This window comes from Geotrypetes seraphini, chromosome 7 (genome assembly GCF_902459505.1).
Source record: "Geotrypetes seraphini chromosome 7, aGeoSer1.1, whole genome shotgun sequence".
NCBI classification, from domain to species: Eukaryota; Metazoa; Chordata; class Amphibia; order Gymnophiona; family Dermophiidae; genus Geotrypetes; species Geotrypetes seraphini.
The window spans coordinates 154164262-154185451 of NC_047090.1; the positions used below are offsets into that span (position 1 = coordinate 154164262).

The 21190-nt window shown below is 44.5% G+C and overlaps 1 protein-coding gene across 3 annotated transcripts in view; it reads left to right on the top strand.

The window, feature by feature from the left end:
* AKT1 (AKT serine/threonine kinase 1) overlaps nt 1–21190 on the top strand; it is a 368034-nt gene that overhangs the window by 173915 nt on the left and 172929 nt on the right. For all 3 annotated transcript variants that reach the window (XM_033951246.1, XM_033951247.1, XM_033951245.1), the window contains exon 5: nt 9252–9399. In XM_033951246.1, coding sequence (XP_033807137.1) covers nt 9252–9399 — 148 coding nt within the window. The remainder of the gene's footprint in view (nt 1–9251; nt 9400–21190) is intronic.

Consider the following 21190-nt stretch of genomic DNA (forward strand, 5'->3'; position numbering starts at 1 on the left):
AGACCTGTGGGTCCTCAACATCATTCGCCACGGCTACTCTCTCAACTTCCAGAATCTTCCACCAGACAATCCTCCAATAGTCTGCGTCTCACTCCTCCCAGTCCCTTCTCCTCCTAAGGGAGGTCCAATCCCTCCTTCTTCTCAATGCCATCGAAGAGGTTCCCACAGACCAAAGGGGTCAGGGATTCTACTCCCGCTACTTCCTAGTTCCCAAGAAGACAGGAGACCTTCGTCCCATCCCCGATCTCCGGGACCTCAACAAGTGCCTGGTCAAGGAAAAGTTCAGAATGCTCTCCTTGGCCACGCTTTATCCTCTTCTCTCTCAACACGACTGGCTATGTTCCCTGGACCTCAAAGAGGCCTACACTCACATTCCAATCCATCTGCATTCACGTCGCTACCTCCGATTTCAGATACAGCACCGCCACTATCAGTACAAAGTGCTACCCTTTGGCCTCGCATCATCGCCCAGGGTGTTCACCAAGTGCCTTATTGTGGTGGCGGCCTTTCTCAGGTCTCACAACCTCCAGGTGTTCCCCTACTTGGACGATTGGTTGGTAAAAGCACCTACATCTCCACTCAGCACACCATCTCCTTCCTCCATCTCCTGGGGTTCGAGATCAACTACCCCAAGTCGCAACTGCTTCCCACACAGCGACTTCAGTTCATTGGAGCCGTTCTCGACACCACTCTGATGAGGGCGTTTCTCCCCTCCGACCGCCAACGAACCCTGCTCCACCTCTGCCGTCAGGTGCTCCTTCGTCACTCCATTCCAGCTCGGCAGATGATGGTCCTCCTGGGCCACATGGCCTCGACGGTCCATGTGCTTCCTCTGGCGTGACTCCACCTCAGGACACCTCAATGGATTCTAGCCAACCAATGGTCACAGACCACGGATCCTCTTTCTCATCCCATCTCTGTGACATCGTCTTTTCAGCAATCTCTTCAATGGTGGTTGAACTCCTCCAATCTTTTCAGGGGTCTACTCTTTCATCTACCCCCTCACTCCATGATCATAACCACAGATGCCTCCCCCTATGCATGGGGAGCTCACCTGGGAGAACTTCGCACTCAGGGACTCTGGACCCCTCAGGAGCGTCAACATCACATCAATTTCCTGGAACTCCAGGCCATGTTCTATGCCCTCAAGGCCTTCCAGCACCTTCTCTACCCTCAGGTTATACTCCTGTGTACAGACAACCAAGTCGCCATGTACTACATAAACAAGCAAGGCGGCACCGGATCTCCCCTCCTCTGTCAGGAGGCCATCCGCATCTGGACCTGGGCCACGGCCCGCAGCCTCTTCCTCAAGGCTGTCTATATCCAGGGCAAACAGAACTCCCTGGCCGACAATCTCAGCCGCATCCTTCAACCTCACGAGTGGACCCTGGATCCTCCCACACTCCGCTCCATTTTTGCTCAGTGGGGCACTCCTCAGGTGGACCTCTTTGCAGCTCCTCACAACCATCAGCTACCCCAGTTCTGTTCCAGACTCTTCTCTCCTCATCGTCTGGCCCCGGATACATTCCTGCTCGACTGGACGGATCGGTTCCTCTATGCCTTTCCTCCACTGCCTCTGATGTTGCGGACATTGTTCAAACTACGCAGGGACAGAGCAACCATGATTCTCATCGCCCCTCGGTGGCCTCGTCAACATTGGTTCTCCCTCCTGCTCCTGCTCAGTGCCAGGGAACCCATTCCTCTTCCTCTGTTTCCTACTCTACTTACACAGCAGCATCAGTCTCTACTGCATCCCAATCTGTCTTCGCTCCACCTGACAGCTTGGTTTCTCTCGGGCTGACCTCTCCAGAAAATCTGTCTCAGCCTGTCCGTCGTATTTTGGATGCCTCCAGGAGACCAGCCACCCTCCAGTGTTACCATCAGAAGTGGACCCGGTTCTCCTCTTGGTGTCTACTACATCACCACGATCCCACCTCATTGGCGGTGGAAACTGTTCTGGACTATTTGCTCTCTCTATCCGATGCTGGACTCAAGTCCACCTCAATCAGAGTCCACCTCATTGCCATCACTGCATTTCATGAGCCTATCCTTGGAAAACCTCTCACGGCTCACCCTCTGGTTTCCCGGTTCATGAGAGGCCTCTTCAATGTCAAACCACCTCTGAAGCCTCCTCCAGTCGTCTGGGACCTGAATGTGGTTCTATCGGCTCTAATGAAACCTCCGTTTGAGCCTCTTGCCACAACCTCCCTCAAATTTCTTACATGGAAGGTGCTTTTCCTCATTGCCATCACCTCTGCCAGGAGGGTTAGTGAGTTGCATGCACTGGTTGCCGACCCACCTTTCACTGTTTTTCACCATGACAAGGTGGTTCTGCGTACCCATCCGAAATTCCTCCCCAAGGTGGTCTCGGATTTTCATCTTAACCAGTCCATTGTGTTACCTGTCTTTTTCCCAAAAACCCATTCTCATCCTGGGGAACAGGCACTGCACACGCTGGACTGTAAGCGTGCCCTTGCTTATTACCTTTTTCAAAAAGCATACTTTTACTTTTCAAAAAGCATATTCAAAACACCTAATCTCCCTCTCCTCTTCCACGTACACCGACCAGGTTTACCCACTCCCTGGCACCATACCCTCAACCGACCAAAAAAAAAAATGGAACCTAATTCACCCTTCCGAATCATATTACCTACCAACGCCTGGAAAAAGATTTGATATGTAATGCAATATAACTGCTTTCATCCAATGTTACTAAGTCTATACTCATTCTGTTACTATGTCTTACCCTAATTGTCATGTACCCTCCTGGAAATGTCCAGCTTCATCTTATGTAATCCGCTTTGAACCGCAAGGTACAAGCGGAATAGAAATCACTAATGTAATGTAATGTAATGTAACCTTGACCACACCATGGCTCACCGCTCGTCTCCTCAGCTCCTTTTGTCCTTCAACCCTAACCGTCTAGGTCGTCCTGTCTCCAAACGGACGCTTTCCAACTGGCTTGCTGCCTGCATTGCGTTCTGTTATGCTCGGGCCGGTCTCTCACTGGAAGGTGCTTTCACGGCCCACAGGGTCAGAGCTATGGCTGCTTCTGTGGCTTTCCTCCGTTCCACGCCCATCGAGGAAATCTGCAAGGCTGCCACTTGGTCCTCAGTTCACACGTTCACTACTCACTACTGTCTGGATACCTTCTCCAGACGGGATGGGCACTTCGGCCAATCTGTGTTACACAATTTATTTTCCTAATGGCCAACCATCCCTCCTCCCTCTCTGTTAGCTTGGAGGTCACCCATGCGTTAAGAATATGCTGCCTGCTTGTCCTGGGATAAAGCACAGTTACTTACCGTAACAGGTGTTATCCACTTACACAGCAGCAGGCAGCAGCAGACAGCAGCAGACAGACAGCAGCAGACAGCAGCAGACAGCAGGCAGATATTCTTACGACCCACTCACCTCCCCGGGTTGGCTTCTTAGCTGGCTTATCTTAACTGGGGACCACACACTCCTCCGTCGGGCGGGAAGGCACTCGCGCATGCGCGGTGCAGCCAACTAGAACTTTCTAGTAAAAAGTGTCCGTGCCGGGGCTCCATCGGTGACCCATGCGTTAAGAATATCTGCCTGCTGTCCCTGGATAACACCTGTTACGGTAAGTAACTGTGCTGAATGGCAGATGGGTCACTTTAACAAAACCCTCAGCAATTCAGTGACAAACTTTTGCTTAGGAAACAGTGTGTGCTGCCAGGGTTTCTGCACACTTGCAATATGGATGCAGGTCTAAATATGAGCAAATATAAGAACGGCAGATGAGGTCACTTTAACAAAACCCTCAGTATGAGCAAATATAAAAATAGCAGAGGGAGTCACTTTAACAGGAACTACAGTGAGTGCTACAAGGATTTTTGCACACAGAATACTCCTAATGTTTAAAAAACTTTATATATACAGTCAAACCTCAGTTTACGAGTAACGCGGTTTGCGAGTGTTTTGCAAGATGAGCAAAACCTTCCTGCAAATCGTGCCTCGCAAACCGAGCGTTGTCTCAATTTGTGAGCCACCCCCATAATCCGGCACCCCCCACCCCCCCGCGATCTGGCATCGCCTCTCCCCCGCTCGTGTCGCCCCCCCCCACACACCACGATCTGGCATCCCCCACCCGCGCGCCCAAACACAATCCCTTACCCCGATCTGGCACCAGCACCAACACACAGGATGTGCTGGTGCTCGAAGTTCCTGCCTCTTGCCTGGGCTGATTCTTGAGCATCTGCGCATGCTCATGGCCGCCTGGCTCCCACTCTTGCTGATATTTTTGGAGATCCAGAAGGCTGTGAGCATGTGCAGATGCTCAAGGCCCAGCCCAGGCAAGAGGCAGAATCTTCGGGCACCAGCACCGGCATGTCCTGTGCGTTAGTGCTGGTGCTAGATCGGGGTATGGGATTGTGTTTCTGTGAGTGGGAGATGCCGGACCGCTGGGGGGGGGGGGGGCGATGCTGGGGTTTTTTTTTTTGGGGGGGGGTATTGAGCAGCACCGGTGGCCTTGGGGGGGGGGGGGGGAAGGTAGAGCAGCACCGGTGGCCTGGGACACACACGAATCAAGCAAGTTTCCCTTACTTCCTATGGGGAAGCTCGCTTTGATATACGAGCAATTTGGTTTACGAGCATGCTTCTGGAACAAATTAGCTTGTAAACCAAGTTCCACTGTATAATGGTGCTAGGCATGCAGCTGCTCTCTTCTTGTTCAGTATATAGCAAACCAATATATATATATATTGGTTTGTGATATACTGAACAAGAAGAGAGCAGCTGTATGCCTGGCACCATTACACAGACTGCACTGACACTGAGAACAGAGATGCCACTTCCTGGCGACCTTTTTCTTTATCCCCTCCTTCCATTCAGTATGTGTCCTCTTTCTCCACTTCCTTTCAGCATCTGCTCTCCCTTCTCAAGTGACATCCAACATCTGCTGTCTTCTCTCTCTCACTTCCCTCTCTCCCTTCTCCTCACTTCCATCATCTGCTCCTCTTTCATCATCTTCCCCTCTTCTCCCCTACTTCCACCATCTGCCCTCTTCTCTCTTCCTTCTCCCCTCTTCCATCATCTACCCTCTTCTCTCTCTCCCCCCTTCCATCATCTGCCCTCTTCTCTCTCTCCCCCCTTCCATCATCTGCCTCTTCTCTCTCTCCCCCCTTCTCCCCACTTCTATCATCTGCCCACTTAACTTTTCCCCCTAGTTGGTCCATCTCCCTCCCTTCCTCTCACCTTCACGATCACCTTTCCGATGTTTTCTTTGTCAAACGGGCCCCGGCATAGATGGCAAATGTTACCTTGAAAGCGGTGCTTGGCCCAAAGCTTCCCCTCTGACGTGAGCTGCCAAGGTGAAAACAGGAAGCTGTGTCAGAGGGGACGCTTTGGGCTGAGCACCGCTTGCAAGATAACATTTTCCGTCTTTGCCGGAGCCCATTTGACAAAGAAGACATCGGAAAGGTGAGGGAGATGTGCCAGTTAAAGGGAGAAATGCCCGGACCCAAACTGCCCTAAAGCACCGCACCGAAATGACAGCTGGCGCTCACCTAAGTTAGCTGGGCAGAGCATCTGGCTAAAAGACGCTAGGGAGAACACTGAACCTACTAGTCATACACAATTTTTCCCTCACCGTGTCCACTTCCATACACATCCAAAATTCCTTCCAGACATTCTGTCAGACTTGCTTCTGAACCAGGACCTAATTCTACCATCCTTCTCCTCATGCCTCTACAGCAAAACAGATCCTGCATACCTTGGACTGCAGAAGAGCTCTCCTATTCTACATAAATGCAACAGAATCTCTTCATCAGACTAATAGCTTCTCATTACCTACAACTTATCCAAACTGGGCATTCCAGTTTCAAAGAGAACCATGTCCATGTGGATATCTCATTGCATAGCATTATGTTTACACACAAGCAGGTCAACCAGATCCTGGCAGAATTGGAACACACAGATTACATGTGTCAGCTTCTTCAATAGCCCACTTCCACTCTGTTCCCATTCAAGGCATCTGCAAGGCAGCAACCTGGTCTTTTGTCCATACTTTTACCAAACATTATTGTTTAGATCAAAGCTCAACAAGAATAGTGAAGGCTTAGATAAGTGTTCAAGAAAGACCAATCTGAAGATAAACAATATGGAACATGCAAGATAATATCAGCTAATGGATCGTTAGCTGTTATTTGGCATCAATAAGTTCATAGCACTTCCCCTGAAGAAGCCTTGAGGGTGAAATGGACTTGGCCTCCGTCGGGTTAGAAAAGATAAGTGCTTTTCTATTCTCATTTTGGTTTGCCACACACGCTTATGGATTGATATTGAATTACTGCTAGCTCATTTTCCATTGAGCATGAGAGAGAATGATTTTTGAAAAATGATGAAAAACACATGTATAAACAATTTAAAATGAATATTTAAAAACATATTAAAAAATTAAATTAATTAAAACAGAGGTTTTGACCGATGATAGTATCCCAACCCCAAACTGGCGTCTTTCTGTTGATTTGACCCTGGGGGTTTTTTCCTCTGCTTAAATATTTTATTGCATCATATATAAACTTGAGTGTTCCACATTGTTTGTTAGATCAAAGCTCAGCACAAAACACTCGTTTTGGGCAATCTCTTTGCTCCTTAATTCCTCATTCCCACCAGTATTATCTTATTAGCTAGGGACTCACCCAACAAGTGCGCCTTCATTTACTGCGCTTGTTTCCGGAGGAAGCGATGGTGCTTACCTGTTACAGGAGTTCTCTGTAGACAACTGTGGAATGCAGTAATGCTGATTGAAATAGATTCCCTGATTCACTTCAGTAAATCGATTTATTTGAGAAAATCGGATGCGCCGATTCAGCGACCAATATCCCCCCCCCTCACAGACACATCCCAACTTAGTGATACCTGACATACCACCGAGGCCTCCTAAAGCAGCGGCAGCACTCTGAATAGGCTGCTTTGTGGCCTTCCCTGATAGGGCTTCCCTCTGCCATGTCACTGCTGACATCAGTGACGCTGCAGAGGTAATTCCTTATATCATGGCTTGACACAAAAATAAATCCGCAGACTACAGATTGTTCAAAACACTGCCATAAAACTCATCCATAAAGCAAAATAATATGATCGCGTAACTCCCCTGCTCTGAAATGTACATTGGCTACCTATTTCCCATCGGATCACTTAAAATTGCTCTTGCTCACTTTTAAAACAAGACTCACAAACTCCCCTGCTTTCATTGATAAACTTATTGTTCCTTACTCCTCTTCAAAATGCTAAGATCCAACTCTCAAAATCTTCTACTAATCCCACCTATTTGTGAAATCTTCTATGATATCCGTAAATCGATCTTCTCCGTTATGGTTCCGACATTATGGAATGCGATGACTCATAAACTCAGACAAGAATCATCTTTACCGGTATTTAAATCTAGGTTAAAAACATTCTTATTTCAAGATGCTTTCATTGTGGAATAACCTTCTCACACCATTAGAAAAAGACTTCCCTTATCTATTGCACTTATTCTTCCCTATACCCTTTTCTTTTTAATTCTATTGTATCTTTACTTCCCTCCTGGACTCATGTCAGTCAAGTTTGTCTTTCAACCTCCCTCAATGTTTTAGATTAAATTTTTAACTATTTGTAAACCGTCTAGATACATGGGATAGATGGTATAACAAGAAATTAATAAACTTGGAAGCCCTAGTAGGGCAGGCCATGAAGCAGCACGTTCAGAGTGCTGCTGCTGCTTTAGAAGGCCTCAAATATGTCAGGTCTCACTATGGGAAGATTGGTGGGGTGCTGCTACACAGGGTGATGGGAGGGAGGGATGGAAAACTGCTACATGGGAGTGGGAGGGGAAGGAAAGATGTTGCACATAGGAGGTGAAAGGAAGAATTGGGGTGGAGTAGAGGAAGGGAGAGATGAAACAAAGAGGTAGAACGGGGGTGAGAGGGAGAAATCCAGCATATGGTGGAGGAGATGGGGACATTCATGGAGAAGAGAGGGAGAAATGTTGGACATAGGGTGGAGGGCAGGGAGAAATGGTGCATGAGGAGAGAGAAAGAAATGTTGCACATAATAATGGAGGGGAGGAAAGGAGAGATACTGCATGGAGGATAATAGAGGATGGAGGATAATAGAGAGGTTTGGTCCAGAGCACATGGCAGTGGGGGAGGGGGGGGGAGAGATGGTAGACAGTGGAAAAGAAACAAATGTTGAATATGTCTGTGGAAGGTAGAAAAAATAATTTTCTATTTTGTGATTACAATATGTCAGATTTCATTTATAATGTGTATCCTGCCAGAGCTGGTGTTAAGACAGCGAGTGTTAGGACCTAACAGAAAGAGGGAAAGTAATTTTTGTTTATTTTGTTTACACCACAGCACCGGCGTGGGGTTGGAGAGGGCAAAGGGAGGGGGGTGTTGGGTGGGTAGAAAGACTACAAACTAAACCTGCCAGGATATTTGGGGGAAAAAAAGCCTGATTGGGTGGGAAAGATGAATTGAAAAGTCAATTCAATAGGCCGAATCAAATCAAATTGTTTCCCTTAATCGGGCATCACTAGAATGCAGCCACATTTGCTCTCCCCCAATCCCCACAAAAAAAGCCCTTACCTCATAATTCCAGAAGAAGGCAAGAACTCTAACATTTAACCTTGATTGTTAGCTAGTGAAATAACTGACAGGATAAGGTGAGGAGGTATGTAGGATAACAGTCCTGGCAAAAAGCTTACTGTAGCTAGGGGATGATACACAGGCTCATTCTGAGGACTTCACCAACAAGTGTGGCTGCATTCCCCTCCTGTCTACAGAGAACTGCTGTTACAGGTAAGCAACTTTGCTTTCTGTCAGGTACTCTTAAGTATTTTCGCTATTTGTCCTGGTGGACTCACAATCAACTCTGGTACCTTGGGGGGGGGGGGGGGGGGGGGGCGGTTAAGTAACTTGCCCAGGGTCACAAGGAGTGACCTCCAACCTACAATCTCAGGGTGCTGAGGCAGCAGCTCTAACTAGGCTGCTACTTCTGCTACCTCTAATTGCTTTTGCTCATGCTATCCTATTAATATGCCTTTTACGGAAACATTTTAAAATAATTGCAAGATTAACTACTGGTAAAAAAAAAAATTCAATATTTTGAATGTGACAGTATCTTAAATTGTTAAAATATTGGGAGGATAAGGTTCCTGTTCCATCTTTAACGCACTAATATTTTTACTTGAATCATATATGAAGAGAGGTCTGACCCAGTATTGCATTTGTCTGCTCCTTCAGAGAAGAATGGACAAAAGCCATCCAAGCAGTTGCTGACAGTCTTAAGAAGCAAGAGGAAGAAATGATGGACTTTCGGTCTGGCTCTCCAAGTGATAATTCGGGGGCTGAAGAGATGGAAGTTTCTATTATAAAGCCAAAACATAAAGTGGTATGGCACATCTGTTGGCTTTTTATTCTTCAGAATTGCAAACATTTTATAGCATTCATATTTTAATTTCAGACCGTAAATGTATTTTTGTCCTGCTAGACCAGTCCAGATGAATGGGTTAAACCCCCAACAGCAGATAAATGCAGAACACTGGCAATTTGATACAATAGCCAATGTAAGTAGTGCAGCCTTGGAACTTGCCAGTATTTATCTTCTTCCAGCAGATGGGGTTATGCTCAAGATGTTTTGAGAAAAATCTGACTCCTGGGATGCACAGACTGTGGTCCTATGGTTGGGTCTTGGATCTTTGTGGGCTTTCAGGCTTGGCTCAGTATGATTTCTGCCAAAAAAAGGGAGGGGTGAGTTTCACCGCCTCCCCTGATCTCCAGATCCAGGGCTTTAGTCTGCAGGCTCATTCCTGGCAGAGAGAGAGAAGATTGTTCAATGTGGCTGAAATGCAGGCAGGAACAGCAAGTCTGGACCTTCAGGGACAACTTTCCTGTTTTTCCTTTACTACCTAGTCTCTGCTTCCCTTTCAAAATCCTCATTCGCTTAAGATGCATTATCAAAAAAGAAGCCTGGCTGGCAGCCTTGATGTCAGCTGAAGGACAAGTCTTTCTGACCCAAAGAAATCGGGGAAGAAGAAAAAGGCGACCGAGGAAAGGGGAGGTTTGCTCTAAGTCAGTGGTCTCAAATACGCGGCCCGCCAGATACTATTTTGAGGCCCTCGGTATGTTTATCATAATCACAAAAGTATAATAAAACAGTTTCTTGATCATTTGTCTCTTTAGCTATAAATGACAATATTATTATTAAGACTTAGCCAAAAGGAAAGATTTATAAACTATAAAGAGTTTTACCTCATGCGAAATTGTCATTTATTTAATAAGACATTAACTATTTTTTTCTGAGGCCCTCCAAGTCCCTACAAATCCAAAATGTGGCCCTGCAAAGGGTTTGAGTTTGAGACCACTGTTCTAAGTGTAGGCAAGGCTGGAACATGATGGGCAGAGTTCTTTTAACCCTATGGGGTGGTATCAATTTGCTGGTGTTCCTAGGTTAAAGGTTCATTTTATTTGACAAACTGCCTTAAGGAATATCAGTGGTGTACAATAAAATAAAAGTACATAGTACAAAAAAGAGAACTACAGTATTTAATTGAGTGCTTAGTCTATGAGAACATGAACAGAAGCTAACAGTCTTTTTGAAATGACTACAAGCTACTGGCTGGGCCACTTTTTAGGCTGGCCTTGGGAGAGCAGAAAGCAGATAGCTGATACTCCAGCTTTCAGAGGGACTGCTCATAGCATTTCTTTGAGGCTGTGAGGTAAGGGCTTTGGTTACAGGTGCTGTTGAGCCTCCGTGATGTAAGCAGCATTTGTGTGTGTTTTGGTGCTGGTGGAATTAGTCCAGGAGGTCTACTTATAATAATAATAACTTTATTCTTTTATACCGCCATAACCAAAAGTTCTAGGCAGTTTACACTAAAACAGTGGTCTCAAACTGAAACCCTTTGCAGGGCTACATTTTGGATTTGTAGGTACTCAGAAAAAAATAGTTAATGTCTTATTAAAGAAATGACAATTTTGCATGAGGTAAAACTCTTTATATTTTATAAATCTTTCCTTTAGGCTAAGTCTTAATTATAATATTGTAATTTATAGCTAGAGACATATGATCAAGAAACTGTTTTATTTTACTTTTGTGAGTATGATAAACATATCGAGGGCCTCAAAATAGTACCTGGCGGGCTGCATGTGGCCCCCAGGCTGCAAGTTTGAGACCACTGCACTAAAAAGAACTGGACAATCATCGAAATACAATAATACAGTAAAAAATACAAATATTTATAAAATAGAATTTCAGTAATAAAACTCATTAAGTAATAAACTTATCGAACAAAGTGTGGTCTTAATTTCCTAAAACAGCAATAGGATAACATAGCTTGCTGAATACATTCACCTAACCAAGATTGTTGCCTACCAGCTTGAAATACTAGGGTCCTCTCTAAGAAGGTCTTATATCTACACCCAAGATTTGCAACCCTATATGTTCACTCCTCTGGATACCCCCCTCCACCACACATATATTCTCGCTTCTGGGTTTCCCCCCCCCCAAAAAAAAAAATAAAAAAATCGGTAGGCTGACCTACAGCTTATGCTCCAGGGAGTCAGAGGTTCCAGTACCTCAAATGAGTGCTGGACTGGGATTGATATACTAGGTGGGAGCGGTGACAAAATGCTATTAGTAGTTTGTGTATGGACAATGGGATGGTTCAGGGTTCCCATAATCAGTAATGACCACTAGATTACTTTCAGTCCAACTCTGAAATAGCTGGTTAAGGCTAGCTTTCTTGAAATCAGAGACAACTTTGAGCACAATATAGTGAATGAGGAGGTAGTCCCTAATATCTGGAACAATATTTGGGTAGTTCTTGGGTGTTCTTGAGGGTTTGGTTTGCTGTACAGCACTTCTCTGACTGATTGTAAGTTTCCCCTTCCTTCCCCCTCCAAAAAAAACATTTTTGGCATGCTTGGGTTGAGATTTCTTCTTCCTGTCCTCAAAAGGTTTTAACAAAAGGGGTTATAATCCCCCTCTGTAGGGGGAGATTAATATGGTAGTAGATCACTTAAAGGGGTTGATTTTTTTCTGATATGTTAAGGGTGAAGTGAAGAGCATAACCTTCAAGGCTTGTTCAAGCAGCAAGATTTGGGTTTGAGCTGTTGCTGCTTTCTATAGCTTCTCTTTGAGGAAGCGAGACTGGTAGTCCCATGGCTTCAAGGCCTCCTGTGTTGGATCTAGCACTTTTTGTAGATTTCAGGATGCAGAGCAGGGAGCTATTTTACATCCCTACATGCCTGCAGAATTTCAGGACTAGTAAGTCCCAGGTGCTGCCTGGTAGCTTTTTTTTATTTTTTAAAGCAGGGAATAGGTTATTTACATTTACATTTGCACTCAGTGGCCATGGCCAGGAATTTTATTGACTCTCCTGCTTTAAGTAGTAATAAGGTGCCTTGGCTGGTGTGTCTCTATAGTATCAACCATACTTAAAGGTTCCTGAACATTGGTCAACCTTTTGTCAGAGAGGATCTCAATCATATTTTTATATTGCCTCTTCACGCTATTTCATTCAATGCTTCCATGTCTAGACTCATTCACAGTTGGGTACAATGTCCCCTGGTTGAAAACGAAATGATGATATACATAGGATAGAGAACCCCAACGTCCTTTTCTAGTGCAAAAGGCATATGAATCTTGAACCAGTGGGTTATTCTTCTTAATCGTGAGTTGTGTAGAAGGCATTGTCTACATTTTCAGTTCCACCTCCTGCATCCCTAGGCTGTACTGCAGCTCCTCAGTTTTTCCTTCTACTTGTGAGTCGGAAGGTGTCTTTCTTTTCTGCTCTGTTTCTGTTTTATTATTTTGAGGGTTTTATCCTGATTTTGAAGCTTTTTTTTTTTTTTTTTTGCTTCAGAGGTCCCCAGTGTTACCTGGGGCAGCTCTGCCTGGGAGAAGACAGGTTCTCTGGGTCAGAAGTCTGTAGGTGGGAGAGCAATCCTTTTACAGGGCACCTGCCTGGCTGGCCTACATTAACATTTTTTTGTTGGCTCATGGTCTGTGCCCCTGGTAGCAAGGCTTGTTCCTGGTACTCCCAGAGCTTGAGCTCAGGGGTGTGTGGCCCTGTGTTGGTCCTGAGCACTCTATTGGGTGCTTGCTGCATCGTCTTCCCCAGGACGAAGCATTTGGAGTTGTGGGGTCATGGGTTTCAGGCTCTCTTAGGGTCTGACTGGTAGCATGAAGAAACAAACATCTGGATTATTTTTACATGCTTGTCTGAGGCAGTATTCTCCATATCTCAGCTGCTGATTTCAGCTAAAGCAGGCTCTGCACCAGAACAGAGTACATTCTATTGCTGTCTATGGAAGACATTGGGAGGGTCTCTAATTTCAGTTTTGGGTGTTTCTGGGCTAGGTTTAAGGTTCAAAAACAATGTATATAGGATAAAGAGAGATCAATCATAAATCCACAAAAATACCTCCCTTATATTCAATGTTCAAATTCTTAATTAGAAACAGTGATGAAGTTTTCTCATATCAGACTTATCTCCACTAATCACCTCTGGAATCCTTTTTAAAAATTGACGTCACCCTCCAGTCTTCTGGTACTGTGCTGGTTTTTAAAGAAAAATTACAAATGACTTAACATCTCATTTTTCAAATGACTAGCAGTTCATTTTTCAATTCTATCAGCACTCTGGGATGTTTATCATCTGATCCAGGCAATTTGCTTCTGTTCAATTTGTCAAATTGACCCATTATATTATCCAGTGTTACAGAGATTTGTATGAGTTCCTCTGATTCATTCTCCAAGGTAGGTAGAACGAGAGGGCACTCTATAAAGTTGAAAGGGGATAGATTCCGTAAAAATGTAAGGAAGTTCTTCACCCCGAGAGAGGTCGAAAACTGGAACGCTCTTCCGGAGTCTGTCATAGGGGAACACACCCTCCAGGGATTCAAGACAAAGTTAGACAAGTTCCTGCTGAACAAGGACATACGCTGTTAGGGCTAGTGTCAGGGCGCTGGGCATGATGGACCACTGGTCTGACCTAGCAGCGGCAATACTTATGTTCTTAATTGAATACTATTTCTGGCACCGGTATCTCCACATTTTCCTTGGTGAAGACCAGGTAAAGAATTCATTTAACCTCTCCACAATGTCCTTGTCTTCCTGAGAGCCTCTTTTATCCGTCGGTCATCTAGCGGTCCAACTGATTATCTTCCCGTCTTGCTTTTAATAAAGCTAAACATTTTTTTTACTACTGTATATGTTTTGCTTCCAGCGCAATCTTCAAGATCTCTCTTCACCTTCCTTATTAGCGCCTTGAATTTGACTTGACATTCCTTGTGTTTACGATTATTTTCACAGTTCAAAGACAGGTTTCATAAACACACCTAGTGTGATTAAGAGAGGAAATGGACCTCAGATGCCTGCGCTATTGAAAAGTATGAACTTACAAATAGCAAATGCAGGAACAGGTTCTTTTTCATAGGTCCAAAAAACCTCTCAAGCTGATCATAAATTTTTGTATATGTTTTTAAAAACTTTTTTAAAACAAAGATCAGCAAAAAGAAAGAAAAATGAACTTATCTGTGTGCAAGTCAGGATTGTATTTGGCCTGATGGGACCCATTTCACCAGTAGTCTTGGCTTCCTCAGGGGTCTGAAATAAATACTACAAAAAGATAGTGCATGCACATCAAAATATATTAAAGATCTACGCTAGCTGTTAAAGTAGATTCAGATGAAGTAGTATTTACTGCATTAAGCTTTACCGTTCATCACATCTCAAAAAATGGCGGCGTAGTAACCAGCGCCAGAGCATGCGCAGTTATACTGAGAAAAAGATGATGTCACCAACATCTGATAACTACGCACTGACGCCAGAAAACACCAAACTCCAATGGGTTGAAAATTATCAATGGGCTAAAGATTTTAGAAAAACAAATGCCACCCAATGGAGTGTTCAAACCATTTGCCTTGACTGAATTTAATCTATAAATCCAGTGTGTTTCTCGGAGTAATTTTCTATGACGATCACCTCCCCTGCTGTGTTTCTGTTCTGTGTCTGTGCATAAACATCTGAGATCATTGAAACTATGATTTGAATTCATACAATGTTCTACTATAGGTGCGCTCAACTCTTTTAATTTCAGATTAGATTTGTGTTCACACATCTTCACCTTAAATGGGCAGATTGATTTGCTCACATAGATTTTGGCACAAGGACAAAAAATGACATAAATGATGTATTCTGATTTACAAGTCAGGAAATGTCGTATGGTATATACTTTTACAAAAGGGTTTGTAAATGTTTTACCTTGGCTTGTACTGGAACATATATTGCAGGACCCACATTTAAAGAATCCCAACGGTAATGCTCTTGTGTCCTTTGGTGGAATCATTCTGTATACTGCTGGACTGAGAATATCTTTGAGATTTTTTTCTCTTGAAAAGGCGATCCTCAGTTGAACATCTTTGAATAATGGGTTGGTCTGTGTGATTTTCCAGTTATTTTTTATTATGTTAACTGGAACATTGCCTTGTGCTGTGAACCTCATCACACAGTTTTGGATACTTGCATCTTGTTTATTTGTGACCTTATTACCAATTTCTAACAATAACTCCCTATTGTAATACTTCACGCTTCATTGCTCGGTGCAATACTGACACAGGGTAACCTCTGTTGTTTAATTTTGAAAACAAGATCTTCGACTGGGTTTTAAATTTTTTATTTTTTTTTAAATTCTTTATTTGTATTTAACACCAAAACAAATCAAGAAATAACTTCTTGTTCAGAATTTTGAGAAAGATATTACAATATGTAATAAACATATATAAAATAAAAAGGAAATAGTTTTCTTAATCAATCTTTAATCCATTATATATATAGATCCAAGAATCTTAGTGAGTGAAATAAGGAAAATGGAATCACATCCAATTAAACAACAAAATTGCAATTTCCTGACTGTAGTTACAGGAATATTTTTAAATATTAACTTGATATTATTGGATCCCCTTCAAGGTGTTTCATGGAGAGAAATCCTGAGATGGTTCAAAAAATATATATGTATTTGATCTATATTTTACAATATATTTACATGGGTATCGCAGAAAGAAAATGCTCCCCACTGCTGCTACCCCTGGTTTAAGGAGCAGGAACTGACGTCGACGTTTTTGGGTTTCCTTCGTCACATCTGGGAACATCTGTATCTTATGTCCAAGAAATTCTTTATCTCTATTTTTGAAAAACAATTTCAGTAACCAATTTTTATCAGGTGTTAATGCCACCGTGAGTAAGAGAGTAGCGGGTTTTACTAATTCTTTGAGAGATGTTTCCAAGATTGATGTCGCGTCCATTTGAGAATTCTGGTTTTGTACCAACGGAGAAGATTCTTCTTTTGTTTTAGTCAGAAGATAGAATACTTATAGGAAAGGAGGAAGCATATCTTCAGGAATATTTAATATTTCAATTACCGTAGATATTTTTTCAACATCTCTTTTGCGGATATCATTGAAGTTTTAGGAAAGTTCAGAATTCTAAGATTGTTTGAACGAGAGATATTTTCTAAACTTTCAAGTTTCATACTGGGTTTTAAATTTATGCTTTATAGAGCAGTTTCTCTTCAAGCACAAAAACTGGGAGAAAGGAAGATTATCTCTCAATTTACCTGGATTACAACTCTTGTAATCCAAGAATGTATTTCTATCAGTCGGTTTTGTATGTAGATCAGTTTCAAAATGTTTGGAAGTTTGAACTTTAGGTCCAAAAAAACAATCATGGATCTAGAAAAATTAATAGTAAACTTCAAACTTTCGTTACAGGAATTTAACCAAGTTATGAAATGAAAAAGCTAATCTTCAGTTCCTTTCCAAAGAACCAAAACGTCATCGATGAAGAGGTACCATCTGTGGATTCTGTCTGAAAAAGGAGAACACTCTAGCCAAATAGTTTCAAAACTGGACATGTAAAAATTGGCTACTGACATATGAATGTAGCGCCCATGGCAACTCCCATTTTTTGTTTATAGAAAATCTCATGTAGAAAAAAATTTTATTTCATAGTAAGATGTGCCAAAGATTAAAAAAAAAAAAAATTTATAGGTATGGTGTGTGGGTCTATGGGCTAGCGGGGTTAGCGCATCAGACATTTCATCACACACTAACCTCTGCGGCCTGCTAAAAAACTAACGCCTGCTCAATGAGGGTGTTAGCGGCTAGCGCGGCAGGCGGTGTAATGCGCGTTAAACCCCTACCGCAGCTTGATAAAAGGACCCCTATATCTTTCATCCAAGACATTCTTGATCACATCTAATGCCTCATCTTGCGGGTTTGAAATGTAAAGTGAGACCAGATTCTTTTTTTAGCTCTAATAACTTCCTTCACCTCACTCGTTTACCACACTGGCTGCCATTTGGTCTTCTTCCTCCTTTATTAACACATGGAATATATCTAGCCTGGGCTTCCAGGATGGAATTTTTAAATAACATCCATGCCTGATACATATTTTTGACCTTTGTGCACCTTTGCAACTACACTTTAAGTTTTTTGTTGTTTTTTTTTAACCATTCTCCTCATGTTATCATAGTTTCCTTTTTTAAAGTTAAGTGTTGTTTTATTGGATTTCCTGTGTAAATTTTTCCAGGGATTGTCAAATCTGGTCATGTTATGATTCCTGTTATCAAGCGGCCCTAGCACCATTACCTCCCTCACCAATTCACGTTCTCGAACTAGATCTAGAATTGCTTCACCTCTTGTCGGTTCCTGAACCAGCTGCTCCATAAAGCAGTCCTTGATTTCATCAAGGAATTTTATCTCCCTAGCATGCCCTGATATATTTATCCAGTCAATATTGGAGTAGTTGAAATCACCCATTATTATTGTGTTACCCAGTTTGTTAGTCTCCCTAATTTCTGATAACAGGCGGACAGTAGTACACTCCTATTACTATCCTTTTCCTCCCTTACACATGGAATGTCTACATATTGAGATTCCAAGGTATGTTTCTGCTCCTGTAGAATTTTTAGTCCGTTCGATTCAAGGCCATCCTAAACATATAATGCTATGCCTCCACCAATTCAATCCACCCTATCACTACGATATAACTTGTACCCCGGTATGACAGTGTCCCATTGGTTATCTTCTTTCCACCAGGTATCAGAGAGATCTTTTCATTTAGTGCAATATATTCTAACTCTCCCATCTTGTTTCTTATGCTTCTGGCATTTGCATACAGACATTTCAAACAGTGTTTGTCAAATCTATTTACAATTTGCTCAGTAGCTGGCATAGATAATTTGCAATCTTTAAAATCAGCCTACTCTGAATTTAAGGAAACCTGGTCTACTGTGGCCTGTATTGCAATCTCACTATCAGGATGCACTCTTGTCCTGAATCATGCTCTTTTGAGTAACTGTCGGTCTTCCCTCAGTTTCTAGTTTAATAGCTGCTCTGTCTCCTTTTTTTTAAATGTTGACTTCAGAGGCCTGATTCCACCCTGGTTAAGGTGGAGCCCAGTTCCTAACAAATCTGAACACCTTCTCCTTGTATCATCTCCTCATCCACACATTGAAACTTTGTAGCTCTGCTTGTCTTTTGGGATCTGTGCATGGAACAGGGAGCACTTCTGAAAATGCAAATCCTGGAGGTTCTGAATTTTATCTTACCTAAGAGCCTAAATTTGGCTTCCAGAACCTCCCTGCTACATTTCCCTATGTCATTGGTACCCAAAATCTTATCTAAGTGATGCATGAGGTCTGCCACCTTCGAACCAGGCAGGCAAGTATCCAAGCGCTCCTCATGTCCAGAAGCCACCCAGCTATCTACACGCCTAATGATAGAATCTCCCAATTTAACAGCTGTCCTAACCCTTCCTTCTTGGGCAGAAGCCCCTGCAGAGACATCTTCGGTGAAAGAAGACATTGCATCCTTTCCTGAATTGCTGTCTGTGCCCTAATCTGATCTAATGTTCTGAAATTCAACCTAAAATACTAAGCTAGATTAAAAAAGAGACTTAGAGGGGATATGATAGAGACTTACAAAATCATGAAGCATAGAGAAAGTGGAGAGGGACAGATTCTTCAAGCTTTCGAAAACTACAAGAACGAGAGGGCATTCGGAAAAATTAAAAGGGGACAGATTCAGAACCAATGCTAGGAAGTTCTTCTTCACCCAACGGGTGGTGGACACCTGGAATGTGCTTCCAGATGGCGTGATAGGACAGGGTACGGTGTTGGAGTATAAGAAGGGATTGGACAATTTCCTGAAGGAAAAGGGGATAGAAGGGTATAGATAGAGAGTTACTAACAGGTCCTGGACCTGATGGGCCGCCGCGTAGAGAATGACATGGTGGTTGTTACCCGCGGCTAGCCGCAGGTAACCCGCCGAAACGGGGAAAGAAAAGGTGAAAAAGAAAGCCGGCAAACTCGGAATATAAGGTGAGGTGGAGGGAGGGAGCTGGCTGAATGCTGCGATCGGGCGGGTGGGGCTGCTGGACCGCGCTATCGTGCGTGTTCCCGGCTCACACTAGGAAGGAGGGAGTGAAAGGGAAAAAGATTCTGGGCCAAGGGGATGAAGAGAGAAAGAAAGAAACCCACAACAGGAAAGAAAGGGGAGGACAGGCAGGTGAGCCAGATGCTGGAAGCTGGGGGTTGGGGAAAGAAAGAGGGAAAGAAGCTAGATGTATGGAAGAGGAAGATAGGGGAAATCTGGACTAGAGAGCTGCATGGGAACGGGGACGACGGGAATCCTGCGGGTTCCCCCTTCGGGTCACGGGGATCCCGTGGGGATGCCCCCTAGGATTGCGGGGTTCCTGCGGGGTTGGATTCACTGGAGCCGCGAGGCTCGTTTTCTTTCCCTACCTGCCCTGCCGCAGCACACAGCCGACCCGGAAGTCTTCCACGATGTTAGTTCTGATGTCGGAGGGAGGGCTTAAGCAAAGCCCTCCCTCCCTCCGACGTCAACGCTGACATCGGGAAGACTTCCGGTCGGCTGTGTGCTGCGGCAGGGCAGGTAGGAAAAACTCGAGGCAGTGGCGTACCAAGGGGGGGGCGGTCCGCCCCGGGGCAGCCTTAGGGAGGAGTGCAGAGCTGGCCAGATACCCTTACTTTTGTGGTGCTTTCCCCCGACCGACCGACAACAGGCCCGATCCGACAAAACTCCCTGCCCTGTAGCTGCGAATCTAAATTACCGTCTTACAGCAGCTGGATTCAGGGCAGGGAGGTTTGTCGGACCGAGCCTGTTCTGTTGTCGGTCAGTCGGGGAAGCGCCACGAAGGAAAGGGGCAGGGAGGGAGAAAGGGAGGAAAGGTGGAGTGAAGAGGGAAAGACGCTTAAAGGAAATGGGTAAAACTGAGGGGAGAAAAGGATGCTGAAAGGACATGGGGAAGACAGAGGGGGGAGAAGGAACTGAAAGCACATGGGGAAGACGGGGGGGGGGAGAAGGATGCTGAAAGGACATGGGGAAGACAGAGGGGGGAGAAGGATGCTGAAAGGACTTGGGGAAGACAGAGGGGGAGAAGGATGCTGAAAGGACATGGGGAAGACAGAGGGGGAGAAGGATGCTGAAAGGACATGGGGAAGACAGGGGGGAGAAGGATGCTGAAAGGACATGGGGAAGACAGAGGGGGAGAAGGATGCTGAAAGGACATGGGGACGACGGTGGGGGGGAGAAGGACGCTGAAAGGACATGGGGAAGACAGAGGGGGAGAAGGATACTGAAAGCACTGGGGAAGACAAAGGGGGGAGAAGGAGCTGAAAGCACATGGGGAAGACGGGGGGGAGAAGGACGCTGAAAGGACATGGGGAAGACGTGGGGGGGAGAAGGACGCTGAAAGGACATGGGGAAGACGTGGGGGGAGAAGGATACTGAAAGGACATGGGGAAGATGGTGGGGGGATAAGGACGCTGAAAGGACATGGGGAAGACAGAGAGGGGAGAAGAATGCTGAAAGAACATGGGGAATTCAGAGGGAGGAGAAGAACGCTGACAGGACATGGGGAAGATGGGGGGGAGAAGGACGCTGAAAGGAAATGGGGAAGAGAGAATGGGGCGAAGACGCTGGCAGAGAAGAAGACAGATGCCAGACTATGGGGGGAGCGGAGGGAAGAAGATGGGTGCCAGACCAATTTGGAAGGGGGGAGAAAGGGAGAGGCACAGTAACAGAGCAAATGGAAGACGCAGAGAGAAGAGAGATAGTGGATGGAAGGAATTGAATGAGAACATGAGGAAAGCAGA